At 43.3% G+C, this 21,013-nt stretch overlaps 1 protein-coding gene across 1 annotated transcript; it reads right to left on the reverse strand.

Moving 5' to 3' along the window:
• Positions 1-5,736: 5,736 nt before the first annotated feature.
• On the reverse strand, positions 5,737-19,208 carry si:dkey-172j4.3 (diacylglycerol kinase delta; the record flags this gene model as incomplete). Its single annotated transcript, XM_053415988.1, is given in 28 exon segments — positions 5,737-8,356; positions 8,590-8,704; positions 8,786-8,896; positions 9,022-9,111; positions 9,513-9,618; positions 10,143-10,306; positions 10,844-10,978; positions 11,104-11,217; positions 11,299-11,406; positions 11,539-11,635; positions 12,288-12,395; positions 12,502-12,586; positions 12,676-12,774; positions 12,869-13,052; positions 13,589-13,654; positions 14,001-14,100; positions 14,929-15,020; positions 15,232-15,319; positions 15,426-15,565; positions 16,021-16,129; positions 16,224-16,383; positions 16,770-16,872; positions 17,286-17,411; positions 17,537-17,643; positions 17,955-18,087; positions 18,680-18,784; positions 18,938-19,018; positions 19,110-19,208. Coding segments are annotated over 28 exon segments (3,075 nt in total), but the record flags the coding sequence as incomplete, so codon positions are not given.
• Between the last annotated feature and the right edge of the window lie 1,805 nt (positions 19,209-21,013).

The raw sequence follows: 21,013 nt of genomic DNA on the forward strand, positions 1-21,013 counted from the left end.
TGATGATTGAGTCTCCGCTGGATTTTCATTGGCTGCTCCGTATTTGTCCATATTTAATATTTCTTAGATATACCTATGACTTTTTCATAATATTCAGAACGACATGCTAACCTATGACTTTATCGTTTTATAGACGACATGCTAACCTATGACTTTATCGTTTTATAGACGACATGCTAACCTATGACTTTTTCATCATATTCAGAACGACATGCTAACCTATGACTTTTTCATCATATTTCGGACGACGTGCTAACCTATGACTTTTTCATCATATTCAGAACGACATGCTAACCTATGACTTTTTATCATATTTCGGACGACATGCTAACCTATGACTTTTTATTGTTTTACGTACGACATGCTAACTTATGACTTTTTCATCATATTTCGGACGACGTGCTAACCTATGACTTTTTCATCATATTCAGAACGACATGCTAACCTATGACTTTTTATCATATTTCGGACGACATGCTAACCTATGACTTTTTATCATATTTCGGAAGACATGCTAACCTATGACTTTTTCATCATATTCAGAACGACACACTAACCTATGACTTTTTATCATATTTCGGACAACATGCTAACCTATGACTTTTTCATCATATTCAGAACGACATGCTAACCTATGACTTTTTATCATATTTCGGACAACATGCTAACCTATGACTTTTTCATCATATTCAGAACGACATGCTAACCTATGACTTTTTATCGTTTTACGTACGACATGCTAACTTATGACTTTTTCATCATATTCAGAACGACATGCTAACCTATGACTTTTTATCATATTTCGGACGACAAGCTAACCTATGACTTTTTCATCATATTTCGGACGACATGCTAACCTATGACTTTTTCAGCATATTCAGAACGACATGCTAATCTATGACTATTTCATCATATGTCGGACGACATGCTAACCTAAGACTTTTTATCATATTTCGGCCGACATGCTAACCTATGACTTTTTATCATATTTCGGACGACATGCTAACCTATGACTTTATCTTTTTATAGACGACATGCTAACCTATGACTTTTTATCGTTTTACGTACGACATGCTAACCTATGACTTTTCATCATTTTTCGGACGACATGCTAACCTATGACTTTTTCATCATATTTCGGACGACATGCTAACCTATGACTTTTCATCATTTTTCGGACGACATGCTAACCTATGACTTTTTCATCATATTTCGGACGACATGCTAACCTATGACTTTTCATCATATTTCAGACGACATGCTAACCTATGACTTTTTCATCATATTCAGAACGACATGCTAACCTATGACTATTTCATCATATTCAGAACGACATGCTAATCAATGACTATTTCATCATATTTCGGACGACATGCTAACCTATGACTTTTTCATCATATGTCGGACGACATGCTAACCTATGACTTTTTCATCATATTCAGAACGACATGCTAACCTATGACTATTTCATCATATTCAGAACGACATGCTAACCAATGACTATTTCATCATATTTCGGACGACATGCTAACCTATGACTTTTTCATCATATGTCGGACGACATGCTAACCTATGACTTTTTCATCATATTCAGAACGACATGCTAACCTATGACTTTTTATCATATTTCGGACGACATGCTAACCTATGACTTTTTATCATATTTCGGACGACATGCTAACCTATGACTTTTTATCATATTTCGGACGACATGCTAACCTATGACTTTTTATTGTTTTACGTACGACATGCTAACTTATGACTTTTTCATCATATTTCGGACGACGTGCTAACCTATGACTTTTTCATCATATTCAGAACGACATGCTAACCTATGACTTTTTATCATATTTCGGACGACATGCTAACCTATGACTTTTTATCATATTTCGGAAGACATGCTAACCTATGACTTTTTCATCATATTCAGAACGACACACTAACCTATGACTTTTTATCATATTTCGGACAACATGCTAACCTATGACTTTTTCATCATATTCAGAACGACATGCTAACCTATGACTTTTTATCATATTTCGGACAACATGCTAACCTATGACTTTTTCATCATATTCAGAACGACATGCTAACCTATGACTTTTTATCGTTTTACGTACGACATGCTAACTTATGACTTTTTCATCATATTCAGAACGACATGCTAACCTATGACTTTTTATCATATTTCGGACGACAAGCTAACCTATGACTTTTTCATCATATTTCGGACGACATGCTAACCTATGACTTTTTCAGCATATTCAGAACGACATGCTAATCTATGACTATTTCATCATATGTCGGACGACATGCTAACCTAAGACTTTTTATCATATTTCGGCCGACATGCTAACCTATGACTTTTTATCATATTTCGGACGACATGCTAACCTATGACTTTATCTTTTTATAGACGACATGCTAACCTATGACTTTTTATCGTTTTACGTACGACATGCTAACCTATGACTTTTCATCATTTTTCGGACGACATGCTAACCTATGACTTTTTCATCATATTTCGGACGACATGCTAACCTATGACTTTTCATCATTTTTCGGACGACATGCTAACCTATGACTTTTTCATCATATTTCGGACGACATGCTAACCTATGACTTTTCATCATATTTCAGACGACATGCTAACCTATGACTTTTTCATCATATTCAGAACGACATGCTAACCTATGACTATTTCATCATATTCAGAACGACATGCTAATCAATGACTATTTCATCATATTTCGGACGACATGCTAACCTATGACTTTTTCATCATATGTCGGACGACATGCTAACCTATGACTTTTTCATCATATTCAGAACGACATGCTAACCTATGACTATTTCATCATATTCAGAACGACATGCTAACCAATGACTATTTCATCATATTTCGGACGACGTGCTAACCTATGACTTTTTCATCATATTCAGAATGACATGCTAACCTATGACTATTTCATCATATGTCGGACGACATGCTAACCTATGACTTTTTCCATCATATTTCGGACGACATGCTAACCTATGACTTTTTCATCATATTCAGAACGACATGCTAACCTATGACTATTTCATCATATGTCGGACGACATGCTAACCTATGACTATTTCATCATATGTCGGACGACATGCTAACCTATGACTTTTTCATAATATTTCGGCAACATGCTAACCTATGACTTTTTCATCATATTTCGGACGACATGCTAACCTATGACTTTTTTTTCATCATATTTCGGATGACATGCTAACCTATGACTTTATCTTTTTATAGACGACATGCTAACCTATGACTTTTTATCGTTTTACGTACGACATGCTAACCTATGACTTTTCATCATTTTTCGGACGACATGCTAACCTGTGACTTTTCATCATATTTCAGACGACATGCTAACCTATGACTTTTTCATCATATTTCGGACGACATGCTAACCTATGACTATTTCATCATATGTCGGACGACATGCTAACCTATGACTTTTTCATCATATTCAGAACGACATGCTAATCTATGACTATTTCATCATATTCAGAACGACATGCTAACCAATGACTATTTCATCATATTTCGGACGACATGCTAACCTATGACTTTTTCATCATATTCAGAATGACATGCTAACCTATGACTATTTCATCATATGTCGGACGACATGCTAACCTATGACTTTTTCCATCATATTTCGGACGACATGCTAACCTATGACTTTTTCATCATATTCAGAACGACATGCTAACCAATGACTATTTCATCATATTTCGGACGACATGCTAACCTATGACTTTTTCATCATATGTCGGACGACATGCTAACCTATGACTTTTTCATCATATTCAGAACGACATGCTAACCTATGACTATTTCATCATATTCAGAACGACATGCTAACCAATGACTATTTCATCATATTTCGGACGACGTGCTAACCTATGACTTTTTCATCATATTCAGAATGACATGCTAACCTATGACTATTTCATCATATGTCGGACGACATGCTAACCTATGACTTTTTCCATCATATTTCGGACGACATGCTAACCTTTGACTTTTTCATCATATTCAGAACGACATGCTAACCTATGACTATTTCATCATATGTCGGACGACATGCTAACCTATGACTATTTCATCATATGTCGGACGACATGCTAACCTATGACTTTTTCATAATATTTCGGCAACATGCTAACCTATGACTTTTTCATCATATTTCGGACGACATGCTAACCTATGACTATTTCATCATATGTCGGACGACATGCTAACCTATGACTTTTTCATCATATTCAGAACGACATGCTAATCTATGACTTTTTATCTTATTTCGGACGACATGCTAACCTATGACTTTTTTTTCATCATATTTCGGATGACATGCTAACCTATGACTTTATCTTTTTATAGACGACATGCTAACCTATGACTTTTTATCGTTTTACGTACGACATGCTAACCTATGACTTTTCATCATTTTTCGGACGACATGCTAACCTGTGACTTTTCATCATATTTCAGACGACATGCTAACCTATGACTTTTTCATCATATTTCGGACGACATGCTAACCTATGACTTTTCATCATATTCAGAACGACATGCTAACCTATGACTATTTATCGTTTTACGTACGACATGCTAACCTATGACTTTTCATCATTTTTCGGACGACATGCTAACCTATGACTTTTTCATCATATGTCGGACGACATGCTAACCTATGACTTTTTCCATCATATTTCGGACGACATGCTAACCTATGACTTTTTCCATCATATTTCAGACGACATGCTAACCTATGACTATTTCATCATATGTCGGACGACATGCTAACCTATGACTTTTTCATCATATTTCGGACGACATGCTAACCTATGACTTTTTCCATCATATTTCGGACGACATGCTAACCTATGACTTTTTCCATCATATTTCAGACGACATGCTAACCTATGACTATTTCATCATTTTTCGGACGACATGCTAACCTATGACTTTTCATCATATTTCAGACGACATGCTAACGTATGACTTTTTCATCATATTTCGGACGACATGCTAACCTATGACTTTTCATCATATTCAGAACGACATGCTAACCTATGACTATTTATCGTTTTACGTACGACATGCTAACCTATGACTTTTCATCATTTTTCGGACGACATGCTAACCTATGACTTTTTCATCATATGTCGGACGACATGCTAACCTATGACTTTTTCCATCATATTTCGGACGACATGCTAACCTATGACTTTTTCCATCATATTTCAGACGACATGCTAACCTATGACTATTTCATCATATTCAGAACGACATGCTAACTTATGACTTTTTTTCATCATATTTCGGATGACATGCTAACCTATGACTATTTCATCATATGTCGGACGACATGCTAACCTATGACTTTTTTTCATCATATTGCGGATGACATGCTAACCTATGACTATTTCATCATATGTCGGACGACATGCTAACCTATGACTATTTCATCATATTCAGAACGACATGCTAACCTATCACTATTTCATCATGTCGGACTACATGCTAACCTATGACTATTTCTTCATATTTCGGACGACATAGTAACTTATGACTTTTTACCTTTCAACACACATTGTGTGAACGAGCTTGTACTTGTGTACTTGTCGTACACTTACTCTTCACGTCTCTCGACCTGGAAGATGAATAATGAAAATCACACGACACCAGTCGATTGTTCACTTCACATCAATTATTCATTTAATCTCCAAAGGGTTGCACTGACTTTGTCTTTGTTACACACTGCACACAATTACACAATAAAACACCTCGCAACGTACAGGGTCGTGCAACATCGAGTCGGCTCCCAGCGCTGCACACAGCCTCCGTGATAGGCTGCTCGGATCAGGGGGCGTGTTCACTAATATGGTCATGTGTCTTTTGAGCTCTGGTCCAAAAAGTTATTAAATAAAGTCGATTATATTCAGATGCTTTAAAAAGATAAACAACTATGAAATGTTTTTATCCTGTATTCGCTTCCGGTCCATTTTCCAACAATAAAAATATTAATAAATCCAAAGCAATTCAACAAAAGCTGTACATGACATCACATTTTTGGCGTAACTGTCTCTTATGATACCGAAGAACTCGTTAAGACGTCTGAAGGCAGTGGGATGACAATCATACTGGTGTCACATGGGAGCAGATGTACAACCAAACATTTATCAATCTTTTTACACTTGGTTAGATATAATACATTTCATCAACACACGTTTGACATAAATAAAAGATCTTATTAAATCAATAAAAAAAACTCTCGTACCCACTCCAAGTCTTAAACACACACACGTACAGTAAAATGTCTTTCCCCCCCGTAAAGTTTGCTTCTTTGTAAAGTGCAAGGCAAGATACAGTAAACTTTGAAATGTACGACATACGTCTTTTGCATCTGAAGCTCTCACACACACACACACAGACGCACACACACACACAAGCGCGCACACACACACACACACACACACCTTGTATGTCTCATAATCCACTGAACTTGGCACGACACCACTAAAGCCTCTGAGGTGTGTAGCGGCACACGATGGACACACAATCTGACCAGATCTAGAAAATAATCTAAACAACGCCTCACAGTAGCTCCGCCTCCTCCAGGGTTAGTTTGAACGACAGGAAATCAAGAAGCACAGAAACGATCCCTCGTGAGTTTAAACTTCAAAATAAAAGACCTGAGTCAAAGTGGATTTCTGATTCATGTGTCGTCTTGATAAAATAAGTTTCTGTGGTTATGAGCTGCAGCGTTTCTCTGACTCAGGTCCTGATGATGATGATGAGTTCCTTACATCATAACTATCATAACTATTAAAATGATACCCTGTAATTCAGTAATTCACACTTTTACTGTATTATCGCAAAATAACTTTTCCTAAATGGTCCTTCCTGTAAAGCCTGTGTGTAAATTGTACTTAAGCCAAACTTGTTACTAACTACATGTGGTGATTCAGGCTGCAGCCGTATTATATATAAACTTAATATGAAGTCTAATAACTCTCTTGAAAAGATGGACGTTCATCTGTTTTCTATGCTAAACAATAACTTCCTCCAGTGTCTTACTACAATAACCTGGAGCAGATAATAAAATATTAAAATTGCACAAATGCCACTGGTCGGAACAATCAGCTGAAGATGTGTGAAGAGGCGAGTGTGAGTTCACATGCAGCGACACACAACAGCAGGAACTGGCTTTGTGTATACGCACAGTGGCAAAGCTTCACACGTTACCATTGGGAAAATAAGATATACTAAAAAATATATATATATATATATATTTGATGTTGATAATAGCTTTTAACCACAGACAAGGCAAAAATCAAATATCCACTGACTCTTATTCCTATATTACATTTACAATCAAGAGTTTGGCAAAGTAAGAGGAAAATGCTTCCTCAGCGTAAACTGTCAAAAACATCGAACCATTTTAAAACGTGATAATAACCGAGCGATGTACCGAACGTTAAAGTCTCTCCATCTTTTCAAAAAGCTGAAACACGGATGAAATGACTTGAGAACGTTTTCCTCTGCAGCCTCGGACCTCACGAGTCACACGACAGCTCATCAGGAGCCACCACAAGAGAACCTTTGTGAAATCATATGTGAGTTATCATCATTAAACATTATATAATCTCCGGGTTAATATGAGTCCACACAAGTACATTCCTCTGTATAATTTTTTGCAACATTAAAGATATTCTCCAGCTCAGCAGAAGTGAAGGTTGAGATGTTTTGTTCATTTTGTGGATTTGTTGAATACTCTTAGAAAGTCCGAAGAAAAACAACTGAAGCTAACGAGGAAAACAACTTAACGATTGCATTAATAATAGATATAAAACAAGATGGCTGCCCTCAACATGCGAGGAGAGCGCCACGTAAACATTTGGTCGTCGATGACACGTTTGGCGACGTCGTTGGCCACGCCTCCCTCGTCCCGTTGGCCACGCCCACTTGCCGGCCCGGAGCAGGTCAACAGAAACCAAAACGCCGATGGTGAAGCGATGCAAAGCCACGCCCCCTTTCAAACTAATTCAAACTACAGGAGAAGGATTCCCCTCCCCCCCCCCCCCGTTTCAAAAAAGGACGAAGTAGCAACACAGGGAGGGAAACGGCGTAAAAGTTGGAAGATGGTTTTCCTTCCTCGCTCCTGTGTGAGGTCACTGGGCAGGAGAACCCCCCCCCGCCCCCCCCCCCCCGGGTGTCAGGGTGGAGGTGGCGGATGAAAAGATCCTCACGCAGGAGTTCAGTTGCCGGAGGAATCTGCCTCAGCGACACCTTTGATTTCCCAAGTTCCTGCCAGAGAGAGAAAGTAAATTAAATTACAGACGATAGATAACTACGCTTCCAATGGCTCCTCGCTGATTATTGATTATTAATGATTCATTTGCCAATATCTGGTTCCTTGGCAGAGCAGCAGCGGCTTTTACAACTGAAGGAAACACAATAAATGAGAAGGAAATAAAGAAACTAGATGGTAAAAACAAAGATGTTTAAAATGTTTTTGAGCTGATTCCTCATCTTCTCACCTGAGAGAGAACTGTTGGACTTCTGCTTGTGGAGCTTCTCTCGGTCCTTCTTCACCTTGGGGCAGATCTTCAGCTTCATGGAGCTGCTGCTGCTCTTACTGCTCCTCACCGACTCCTGTGAAAGACGAGCAGAGGGTGAACGCTGAGGCCTGGGAGGTTCTCACTCTCAAGACGCTGCGCTGTGATTGGCTGCTACCTCGTCCGAGCACATGAGCGGACAGATCCAGTGGATGTCGTCCAGCTTGTGGAGCTCGGCACTGAGGCTGTTGAGAGTCGACCGGAGCTCCTCTTCCTCCGGGGACTCCGACTGACGAGGAGGAGAAAGGATGTGAAGAAGAGAAAGGTGAATTCCCTCTCAGGCTCAATGAAGCTACAGAAACACAAACACAGAAAACACCGGAGAGAAGACGAGGAGGAGATGAAGAGTTGTACCAGAAGTTTCCCGTCCAGCAGCATCCTGGTCTCGGCCTGAAGAACTTTACTGATGTTCACGATCTCCACGGCCGTGCTGCGACTCAGACACTGGAGAGAAACCAGAACATCACAGAAGCTCAGCGACAGATCAATTATGTTTTAAGTGAAAACTGTTTAATCTTTTGAATCTATCATCTATCAACGACAATTTATGACTTAAAGATCCAAACTGCACGATTTGTGAAGCCCTGGATTTTACAGTTGTTGTGAAAAGGTGTTAAATAATGTCACGGTTATATTCATTTAACTAATTATGAATTAATTAGTGGTGTAATTATCTTTCTAATTATACATGTTGAACTCTGCCGTGTCCTTGAAGCCACCGATGGGATCCAGATTAACACGAAGCAGAATTAACTTCCTATAAACGGACGTGAGACCCGCTGGGGCCATCTGTCCGTCAATCTGTCCGTCCTCTGTCTGTCCCTCTGTCCCTCTCGCTGTCTTACCTCCGGGCTGGACACTTTGGCCTCGGTGAGCACGAGGGCGGTGGCGTTGACGGCGTGGGCCAGCTCCTGCTCCACCAGCTTGTGGGTCTTGGCGGCCTCGCGGATCCTGAGGGGAACCGAGGGAGCAGATCATGGACGTGAGAGATGTGGTTATTATTTCTGAGGGGAAGTGTTTATGGGGATTATTCCAACGAGCAAACGTCTGGTTCCTTCATCTGTTTGTTTGGATTTATGATAAATTATTATTTAACAAGTTGATTTGAAAAAATACTCTCTGTTTCTTCCCTGTAGATAAAAACCATTTCCTCTTAATCTTCTCACCGAGTTGTTTTTAAGGAAATGGAGACTACACCGTGTCTGCTTTTTATTGAGCTGGAGAACTCCCCACTTCCCTTTATGAATATTTCTCAACTTCAGAGACGAGTTCATAAATGTGATTAAAATGTTTATCATCGTAAAAAAGAGAATCTGGCTTCGCAGAGGAACACAAACGGTTTCCAAGAAACAATTTAGAGAAGCTGATCGCAGCGGAGTGAAGTTATTAATCTCTCGACAATTTTTAACACACAGGAACAAACAGGAAGGTTGTCGTTATGTACAAGTAAACAACTGAGCTCAGCTGCCTCTCACTTGTTGATGAGCGTGTCGGCCACGATGCCGAGCTGCTGCACCTGAGCACACTCCTCGTCGGTCAGGTACTCCATGGACTGCTGCGAGTTGAGTCGGGGCCGGGAGGAGCGGTAGCTGTCGAACTTCCTCTTGTCCTCCCACGACTTCAACGTGCTCTCGAACGCCTGAGACGAGTCGGAGAAGAAGAGGAGGAGGGTTCAGGAAGAGAAGTCAGAGATCTGGATAGATGAGCTCTAGTTAAAGACGTTCTGGTTTTTCATTGTCGAGTTGGTGCCCTGAAGAAGAGGAGGCAGGTGAAGGTCACGAGGCTCCTGACGCCTGGATCCAGATGATTCTGGACTGAGATCCAAGAGAATAAACATGTTTATCTGTAGATATGAGGGAAATAACGAGGAATCATTTAGTTTAACCGCTCGTGGAGGATAACGGGCATCGAACAGGGACCGTGGCAGTTTGTGGCCTCTCCGCTCGGCGCTGTGCTTCAGGAGGGGAACCATGGAAACACACCGGGGGGTCTCAGAGGCTCGAGCGTGAGAAGAGAGAACAAACACACGAGCTAGAACGAGTCAACAGAGGCTCAGAGTGGATCTTCAGCTGCAGCGTTTATGAAAGGAGGAGGATCTCAAGGCCGGAGCTGTGGTTGTGTTAATGTAGAACAGAAACACACACACACACACACACAGACACACAATCCGTCTCACCCGGTCTCTGGTGAGCATCTGGGCCCGGTTCTTGTGGACGATCTTCACGATGCCGGGCGGCTGGATCCAGGCTTCCCCGTCCACCTGCACCGGGACGCCCTCCTCCCCCAGGATGGTGATCTTCACCTGACGGCACTGAGACGCAGCAGAGCACAAATCAACATCTGTCAGACGAGGAGCTTCCTTCAAGCAGATGTTTCCACTGCTCCACCTCCTGCAGGGAACAGTTCTCTCACTCCTGGGGGAGGAGCCTGTGTTACCTGTGCGATGCGGTGGTGCTGCAGGTTGATGACCCGGGACATGGCCATCTGCATGCTGCCGAACACGGCCACCACCTCCAGCTTCTTGTCGTCGAACGACGGCGCCCCGAAGTTCTGAGGAGGACACGAGAGAACAGAGCGTCAGGGGAGCTCCTCTGGATGTGGAGGGACGAGTCCGACATCTTTGTTTCTCACGTTGTCCTCCTTGGTGCCGCCCCAGAAGTTGATGCCTCCTGCGTAGCTGGGGATGTTGAGCACGGCGAGGCCCTGGAGGCTCGGCAGCGGCACGGGGACGCCGTCGCACTGAGACACACAACAGGAAGTTACACACACTGAAGAGAGAAGTTTGTTTCTACACAAACTTTCTGTTCCTCATTCTGTCAGAGGTATAAACACATCAGAGTGTGTGTGTCTGTGTGTGTGTGTGTGTCTCACCTCCAGCTGCACTCGCTGCTCCAGGTTCTTGTAGGTCTTCTGCACCAGCTCCTTGGTTCCCAGGACTCCGTACCACATCATGTTCTTTGTGCGGCTGCTGCAGGAGGACACGGGACGGACAACCAATCAGATGAGACTAACTTCATCACAAGAGAACTTTAAATGATCAGGAAATCAATCTGACACTGTTTTTATATCTTTTATCTATTATATTTTATTTAGATATGTTTATGTCTAAATAAAAGTTACTTTGTATAAATATTAGAAAAGGGGAGTAAATAAGAAGTAAATAGTGAGTAAATATATATTTCTTTTTATTGCTTTTCTTATGTGTGTTGTATTTATTGTGTTTGTATGTTTTTATGTTTCTATGTTCATTGTGTGCACCAATAACCAGAGAAAATTCCTTGTAGGTGTAAACCTACTTGGCAATAAATACTTTTCTGATTCTGATAAAACGATTTTTAAATGAACGAGGCCGAGTGGAGTCGCTCTGGAAATGTTTCTTTAATATTTTCCCTTCGAGATTTTCTGGAAAAATCGTTTTTGATCACGTTAAAGTGATGCATTTCGCATAATTAATTCCAAACTGTAATAATAATAAAAACTATGATAATCACAGCTGTTTTATTCTGATCCACAGAATCTAAATATACCCACAAGTCTCTGGGGCTGTTGTCATGTAGATATAAAAGTTCAACGTTATAATTGTGACCGTTGTGTGTCTGTGATTGTGTGTTTGTCCACACCTGCACTTCTTGGGGTGCTCGTCTCTCTTGTTGTTGAACTCCAGGGAGATCTTGGCGTCCAGGCCGATGCCGAAGTAGTTGTTCATCACACACTTCTCTGAACAGTGTCTACACACAGAATATGAATCAATATGTTAACACATCATAATCCCTCTGACTGATGATGATGATGATGATGATGATAATCAAGCTCTGAGGTGAATCTCTGAATTACACTGAGTCCTCGTTGAAGGTGACGGTGTGGAGACTCTCTGGTTTCTCCAGGACGATGGGGGAGGTGGGGCTTAGGCCGCCCGGACCTGGAGTGAGGCATGATGGGTAAAATGTAAATATCTCATAGGAAAGGACATTAAATGAGTTATTATAAAAAATACATATTCAGACGTACGTGGCTCGGCCTCCTTCAGCTCCTCGCTGTTCTCCCTCTTGATGGAGGACGAGGAGGACATCCTCTGGACCTGTGTGTGTCGGTTCTGCTCGTCCACCACTGAACCAAACAACACTCCTCAGTCACCTCGTTAAACACACAACACACAACACACACACAACTCCGACCGGTTCGAGGGGGAAGTGGCTCGTACCTTTCTCCGCCTGCTCGATGATCTGCCTCAGCGCCTTCTTCAGGCTGTTGGCTCGGAGCATCAGCTGCTCCTTGGACCGGTACGATTTGACCTCTGACCCCGACTCGCCGACACCTTCTCCGGGGTTCGAACCGCCGCCGCCGCCGCCGCTCTCCTGGATGGGAATCGAACCTGCCGGCACAACCTGGATGAACACAGAGAAGAGAGGAATCCTCTTGATGCTCCAGAAGAAATGAGATTTGTTTCACACAGTGGGAACCTGCAGCATGTATTCATTTACAGGCCGAGCTGTTGGAGGATTATCCTTATGTTATGTATGGAATATGAAATATAGATAAGATATAGAAGCCTGATTCAAAGTTGAAACTCTCTGCCTCTTCTCTTCTGGAGCATGAGGAGTAAATCATCCTGAGAGTTGAGTCGTTTCTTTTAAAGCAGCAAAATCCATCAGTGAATCAAAGACTCCGCCGGGAACAAGCTTCTCTTTGTGTTTCCACTTCCACGGCTGCAATGTTTGAATCCCTCAGGTCGAGTCTGGAGGGATTCAAACATTTCAACCACATCTCTTTTATCTCTGAGGTTAAAACAGACGTGAATAGAGACTGAAACTCTGCTTTAGAAAAGGTTCATAATCATAAATTAAGTGCAAACCTTCCATCTAAGACTCCACAGATCCACAGCTTTGATTGTTTCATACTGGTGAACTTCACTGGTTATTACCTGAGCCTCTGCTTCCTCACTCAGGGCCTTGACCAGAGAATCCAGTTTGTCGTTCAGCAGCGAACACTGTGAGGAGAGTACAAGTATCAGTAATACTTCTATACAAGAGTACTTTATACAAGCTGAAGATACTAAAGAGTGAAGGATGTGTAATGAAATGAAAAGGCTGCTCTTTAGCCAGAGGAACAACTTGAATCCACTTATTATTTATAAAACTCATCCTCCTCTTCATCGTCTCCTTCAAAACGCTCGTGAGAAGTCAGCCACTTGAAAACAGTGACAACCACAGAGCGACAAACTATTTTCTGCACACACACACAAACACACACCTACACTCGCCCACTAAGCCACTGTTACACAAGCACTTACATAACACACACACACACACACGACTACACACAGGAGCATTTACCTTCTTTGCCATGGCGTCGGCCTCCTCCTTGTTCTCTGTGGCTCTCTCGTACGCCTTCCCCACCTCCGCCACGAAGTCGTTCACCGTCCCACACAGGAACCTGGGGGGGGGTTAGTCACTATCAGGTTCAGTGAGTCAGAGACGCTGTATGTTCATAGACATATAGTTATGTCTAAGGTAAGATAAGATAATCCTTTATCGATCCTCGTTCCGGTAATTCAGGTATTTACAGAATAATAAATGCATCATTAAAAATCTAAAGGAGTTCAGAATATGAATGCTAAGCTTGTTGTGTGTTTGCAGCTGTGTGACTCAGCAGAGACCTTTCCACACACTCACACTCTCCTTCAGCAAATAGCAGATCCTGTAACGTGATTATTGCAACAAAAAAAGAGAGAAAACAACACACGCCTCAGTTGTGTAATAGTTGTCGTCCTGTGCAGCTCAGCAGGTTGTGTAGAGAGGAACTGACAGAAGTCAGTGTGAACACTAGTTGTGAGGATACAAGTGTCACTGGCTTCACTTTCGATGTTTTTACTTGACCCCCCCGCATATTGACACGTGTTCGAATCCCACTCGGTGCAGAAATGTACATTGAACTAATCCCAATGGTGATTTAAATGTGCTGCAGTGAAACACTCACAACAGAAGATGAGATCTGTAACGAGCAGGACGTCTTCTCCCAGAGGACGTCCTGCTAACGTGCTAACGTGCTAACGTGCTAACTCAGTGAGGACGACGACTAAACACTGATTCATCTTCAACCTGCAGCCGGGCGACATTCACTGTGTGTGTGAGCAGAAACGATCAATGCTCATTAACCAGACTCTCAATCATCCCTCATCCTCCCATCCTCCTCTTTGCCTTCTCTTCCCCCCCCCTCACTCCCATTCCTCCTTTTCTTTTTAAACTCATGCAGGTCACGTACTTGGCGGAGGAGATGACGTCGCTGTGTTTGTCTGAGTCCAGGATCTTGGCGAGGTGTGAGGCCACGGAGTCTGCATACTGAGTGATGTGCACCTGAGGAGAAGAGAGAGAGCCGGTTAGTTCCTGGGACTGAGAACGATAAGATAAAAAACAAGAATATGAGTTTAGAGAATATATCGGTGAGGGTTTCTATCATTCCTTATTCCCTCTCTTTCTCCATCTTTCTCTCTCGTGTCAACAAACAACTGTTAATTTATGGAAACCCTGCCCCTCAGACGTCTTCCTGGAGGCGGAGCTACTTCACCTGCAGCGGAGAATCAAGGCCGTCGTCCTCCTTCATGATTGGTGTGTGTTTGCTGGTGGCGGGGAGCTCGTATGTCATCACACTCCATCTGGAAACACACAAACACACAAACACATCGATGTCACGGCAGTCGTGACATTTGATATTTGACACAAAACAAAGGACTCAGGCTTCACAGTTTGATTCTCACTTACCGGTCCAGCATCTTGGTGGTGGCTCTCTCCAGCTTCTCCAGGATCTGAAGGAGCTGAGCGTCGTCGTCGCAGAGCCCCCCCCATCCCAGCACCCGGGCCAGGTCGTTCCCAGTGCCCAGAGGCAGCACGCCGAGCTGGCACTGGGGAGGAACCAGTACAGGAAGGTGAAGTCAGTGGGGAATCATCAATTAAACCACAGTGGAGAATCATCAGAGGCTGGTTCTGGACACGCTGGTTAGTTTGAGCTGAAGTGATTCAAACTGATTGGATCTGGTGTTTCACTTGAGTTAAAGGCCAAATTAAAAACACACGCGTTCGTTAATCCTGATTAATTCAGTGACATTGATGAATCAGTTCAAGCTGAAGTCCAGATACAGTCCAGATGTGAGGAAACAACTTTTACACTTTAGATCCACTGATGACAGAAACACCTACAGACCATGAATCCCACGAGAAGTAGATTTATTCTACAGCTTCTTTTCTCAACAGCCTAATTATCCGGTAACAGGTAACTCTGTGTTCTCCACAGCGCCCTCACGCAGCAGTGTTACATCATCCTCCTCCTCCTCCTCCTCCTCCTCTTCGTCGCTCTCACCTGTTTGTGGAGGTTGAGTTTGTCGAGCTCTGAGAGCACCCAGCCCACGCTGCCGTCTCCTCCGCACACCAGGATCCGAAACGTCACAAACTTCTGGAAAAGACGAAGGCTGAGGGAGGAAGAGGAGAGGAAGAGGAGGAGTAAAGCTTGTTAATTGTTTCTCTACCGAGCACCACAGCGTCTCAGGTCACACGGCCACGTACCCGAGCTCCGGGCCCCCGTTCATCAGGTCGAACACCTGAGCCGGGTTGAGCAGCTGCTTGAACTTGCGGAGGAACTTGACGCCCTGGTTGTCTCCGCTCTTGGAGTTCACCAGGACGAGGAGGGGGCTGGAGCAGGAGGCTGAGGTGGCCTTCCAGAAGCCTGAGGGAGGAGGATTGCTGTGACTTGAGGTTTTGAAAAAGAAAAAGCCTGGAGAGTAGTTTTGAGTCGTTAAGGGTCAAGTTCAGATGAAGAGAGAAGTAACGTGGTGGATCCTGAGAGACAGGGAGCTTTCAGGAGACTTTATTCAAATCTGATCATTTGATTTAGAAACAGAGAAAGTTGTTGTTAACTGAGATTGTGACTCTCCACCTCATAAACATTCAGGTTTGCATAAACAAATTATGTAAAACACAACTAAACTGAAATTCAACTCCGATATAACCAAATGAAAAAGACAGAGAAAGGGGAGGAGTCACAGCTGAGCTTTGAACCTGCTGAACATGTGATAGTGTGTGTGTCTGTGTGTGTGTGTGTGTGTGTCTCACCGTCTGAGTCGATGCTGTTCAGTGCAGTGGGGGGGATGATTGACACTCGACATTGACCCAAGGGACAAACCTTCCCCATTTGTTCTTTACAGCTGCTGTGGACCTACAAGTACACACACACACACACACACACACACACACACACACACACACACACACACACACACACACGCACACACGCACACACGCACACAAACCCACACACACAGTAGAAACAGAAGGTCATTCCTGTGAAACACACCAAATAACTTCCCTCTAACCTTTACAAACCTCCCTCTGATTCACTGGTGTGTGTCTGTTTCTGTGTGTCACACTTTACATTCTACGTTTTAATTTGCTCTAATCAAACCAGAGCAGTGAGTCGAGAACATCTCTGCACACACGTGTTTGACTTTGTGTCTTAAAGGTCGATTCCTATAAAATCTTGTTCTATCACTTCCCACATTATCCAGATTTCTTGCTGGACAGAGGTTTGGATCAAACTCATCTTCGTAAATATCGGAAATAATAACTCACGATGTCTTTGCACCAGAGGCAGCGCCAGTCCTGCAGCCGCCGCACGCTGCCACAGTTCTTGTCGCACACGACACACTTGGCACTGACTGGGAGGTTCCCCTCCAGCCACTGGTGAGGCATGGACACCTGGTGGTGGAAATCAAGTAAAGAAGGAAACCATCTTTGAGAAAAGTATTTATCTAACGTGCAATTTGATGTTTTGGTTCATGTCCCGTCCACTAACATGGAGGAGGCGGGGCTTGAACACTCACCCCGTCCTCGTCCTCGATGATGTCATTTCCTATGGAGGCCAGTGTGGTCCACTTGCAGTTGTTGGTGGAGCGGACTGCGCAGCGCTTATGAGCTTTGAACTTACAAACTGAAGAGAACAGATAATTACCAGTTTATCAGTTTGTCCGATAGGAGCCTTGTACACGTACATATGTTGGTATCAGCGTTTATGAAACGTGTGTATTGAGTAATATTTACTGCTTGTGTGAGAGAGGTGAGAAGATGATTTTATAATTCCAAAGTTTGTCCGAACCTCTCCCTGGAGCTGGAGCCAATAAACCTACTTGTCTCCTCTCACAGTCACAAGCTGTTAATGTGTTTCTTCCAAGGAACGTGTTGAACTGTGTGTGTCTGTGTGTGTGTCTGTGTGTGTGTCTGTGTGTGTGTGTGTCTGTGCACCTTCACAGGACAGGCCGTGGGAGGTGACGCCCGGCAGCGCCTCCCTGCACACGTTGCAGAAGGTCGGCCTGGCGTGCGAGCAGGCGTACCAGTTGTGCATCCCAGAGAAATGCTCCATGTTGAACTGGCTGGCCTGAGGAGGGAAGAAACCAGCACGTCAGAAACTCCCAGTTCAGCCGACTGGGGCTCGGAGGTCGAGAACCAGGAATGAAAACAGCCCCGAGAGGAAGGTGGAGATATTGCTCTTTTATTTCAGCGAGAGGAAACATGATGGTGACATCAGCAGCACATATTAAACTCTGCGGCCTCAGGAGAGAGAGACGCAGGAAGTTGATGCCGACTCAGTTCATTTGAAAAGACGACAGGAACAGTGTGAGGCGTTGAAACCAGAACTCCCAGTGGAAAATGACTTATTTAGAGACTCTACAAGAACGAGATGTATAGACTCTCCATCATCTGAGCTGCAGCTGAATCCCATGAATTGGAAATAACTAGGGATCAGACAACGACGTAAATTTAAAGCTCTAAATGTGCAGTGAGAACTCAGAAGCTCAGATCTCAGCTCCCAGCTCTCATCCCCCTCTTTTTATGGCCTGTAAATGCCGAGGCTGGGTTTTTTTTTTTTACGAGACGCATCAATCTGAGACACAGAGAGAACGAGGGAATGCAGAGGTGGAGGAGAAAGATGGAGGAAGACGTGAAGGATGCTGAAAAGAGGAACTCACCTCGTAGGTTTCCCACTTCTGGACGGACCTGAGCGCCCCGATCCAGTCCTCCATCTCCTTCCTGCTCTCGGCACAAAGCATCAGTTTGCGGAAGGGAGTGATCACCTGAGGAAGAAGAGAAAGAGCTGATCTACGGGGGAATCTAGAGTTTATTCCCTCATTTATTAATTTCTTATTATCGTGGAGGATTCTGCAGCAAAGGGTTTTTAACGTCTCCTCCGTGTCCCATCTACTAACACGGAGTTTCTGACTGTTTACCGTGAAGCTGTTGTTGATGTTCTTGGTGCTGGTCTCGGCCACACTAGCATCCGACAGATCCACTTCATCGAAAATCAGGGACTGACGAGGGAAGACAAAGACAAATCACAACACTTATTCAACTTTTAAATTATCATATTATATATTATTATTCAAACTCAGTCCCCTGTACCTTGCAGTCTTTGGCGTAGTACAGGGTCCGGCCTCGGAGCTTGAAGTACCTCCTCTTCCATCTCTGGAAGGAGCTGGTCTGCTTCAACAGGATTCCCTCCTTCACTTTTCTATTGTGAGTCAGAGGGGTGGGGTGGGGGGGGGGGGGGAGGGAGACACGAGGAAGAGGAAGCAGACGTCAGTGACTTCAGATCCTCGGGACTGACGCTTCATTCTGTCTGCAAGACGGCAGCAGATCAGAGGTCAGTGGGATTTCTTCTTCTTCTTGTCAGACAGACAAGTGTTCACTGAGTCCATCAAGTGACCCGACAACCACGGAATCAATCAACAGCACATTTATATAATATTTAAACTTCTCGTCCATTTAAAAAATATTTAAAGATTCTATCCCACTTTTAAATCCTCTCCTCGCTGCGTTTACCCACTGACATCCAGACGTTATCCACCAGTTTGAATTGTTAACTGTGTGTTTTGAAAGGTGCTTAATCTATAAAGCTTATTATTATTATCATATATTGTAATTGTTAAGTGTTTTTGATTGCATTTAAAAACACTTCAGAGGAATCCTTCTGAGATTCCTGTTACTTAGTCAAGCTGAAGTTTGGCTGCGTGTCAGAAAGCCAGAGTGTCTGACAGCAGAGGCAATGAGGTCATGTCTTTACGGAGCAGTAGTGATGAGGGCGATGCAGCAGGTAGGAGGAGGAGGAGGAGAAGGAGGAGCAGGAGGAGTCATCCTCCGCAGCTGCAGGAGAATTATTCACACGCTCAGAATGCATGATTCAGTTTGACGACAGCCGTTTGTTTTGCTGTTTTCATTTTAACCTCCTCTGGGCCTCGGCTCATCCAACACTATTTATGAGCTCAAGCCGTGAGAGGAGCAGATGCATTGTGGGTAATCAATCTGAGATGGGCTCTGGGCTGATGGAAACAGATACGATCTTAGAGACTCTTCCTCCTGTGAAGCAACATTCCTTCACGAGCCGACGCGGCAGCTTCATGAAATCAGCTCGAATGACACGACAGTAAATCTCCTGAGGAAACATCTTCACACGTGGCGCCCTGCACACTGTCACACCAGGAACCCGTGTTTACCGCACACAGCAAGATGAAGCCGGGAATTAACTGAGAGTATTTGTGTAGCAACATCAGATATATCCTCAAAAACAAAAAGGAGGAAGCAACACAAGCATTGATGAAGGATTAAAACATGAACAAGCTCGTCTTGTTCCTGTAACACCTGGAAATGGATCCTGGGTTATTTAACAACTCACAGAATGAGTGATCCTGCACGAGCGTCTCAGAAGAATGCCTGTGTGTGTGTGTGTGTGTGTCTGTGTGTGTGTCTCAAGACTCTTTACGTCATGTGTAATGAATCAGCTCCAACAACCTGCAGGCAAAGGTAGACGCTGAGTGAGCAATGCAAACATGAGCCAGAGCCGAGGAGCCACTGGAACACACGACTATCTGCAGCTGAAGTTTCCTCATTTCAAAAGAGAAGCAGGTTCCCCACAGTTCATGAAAAAGCACCAAAATGAATAAAAGGACAAACACACAACGCTCTCGCTCCTCAGGGGCACAAAGGTCACACTTGTTTTGATGTGTAACCACAGAGTGCCTCGACAAACAAGTGCTCAAAGGAAATTGGGAATGAGGGAGAAAGGATATTGGGTTTGTTATCTCGGAATCCGCAGTTATGATTACACTGTAATAAAAACAAAAGGACAAAAGCTGTTCCGGTGTTTTTCCATTTCACACACGTGTTGTTGTTCTTGTGTAGAACGGTGAGTCGAGCTGCCGGCCGGACGGGAGGACGTGTGTGTGAGCCTTTACAGTAAAAAGGAGAAAGTGAAAGTGTGTGTGTGGGAAATCAAATCAGGACCGACGAGATGTTCCGAGGTTTAGATC

This window comes from Pleuronectes platessa, chromosome 23 (genome assembly GCF_947347685.1).
Source record: "Pleuronectes platessa chromosome 23, fPlePla1.1, whole genome shotgun sequence".
NCBI classification, from domain to species: domain Eukaryota; kingdom Metazoa; phylum Chordata; class Actinopteri; order Pleuronectiformes; family Pleuronectidae; genus Pleuronectes; species Pleuronectes platessa.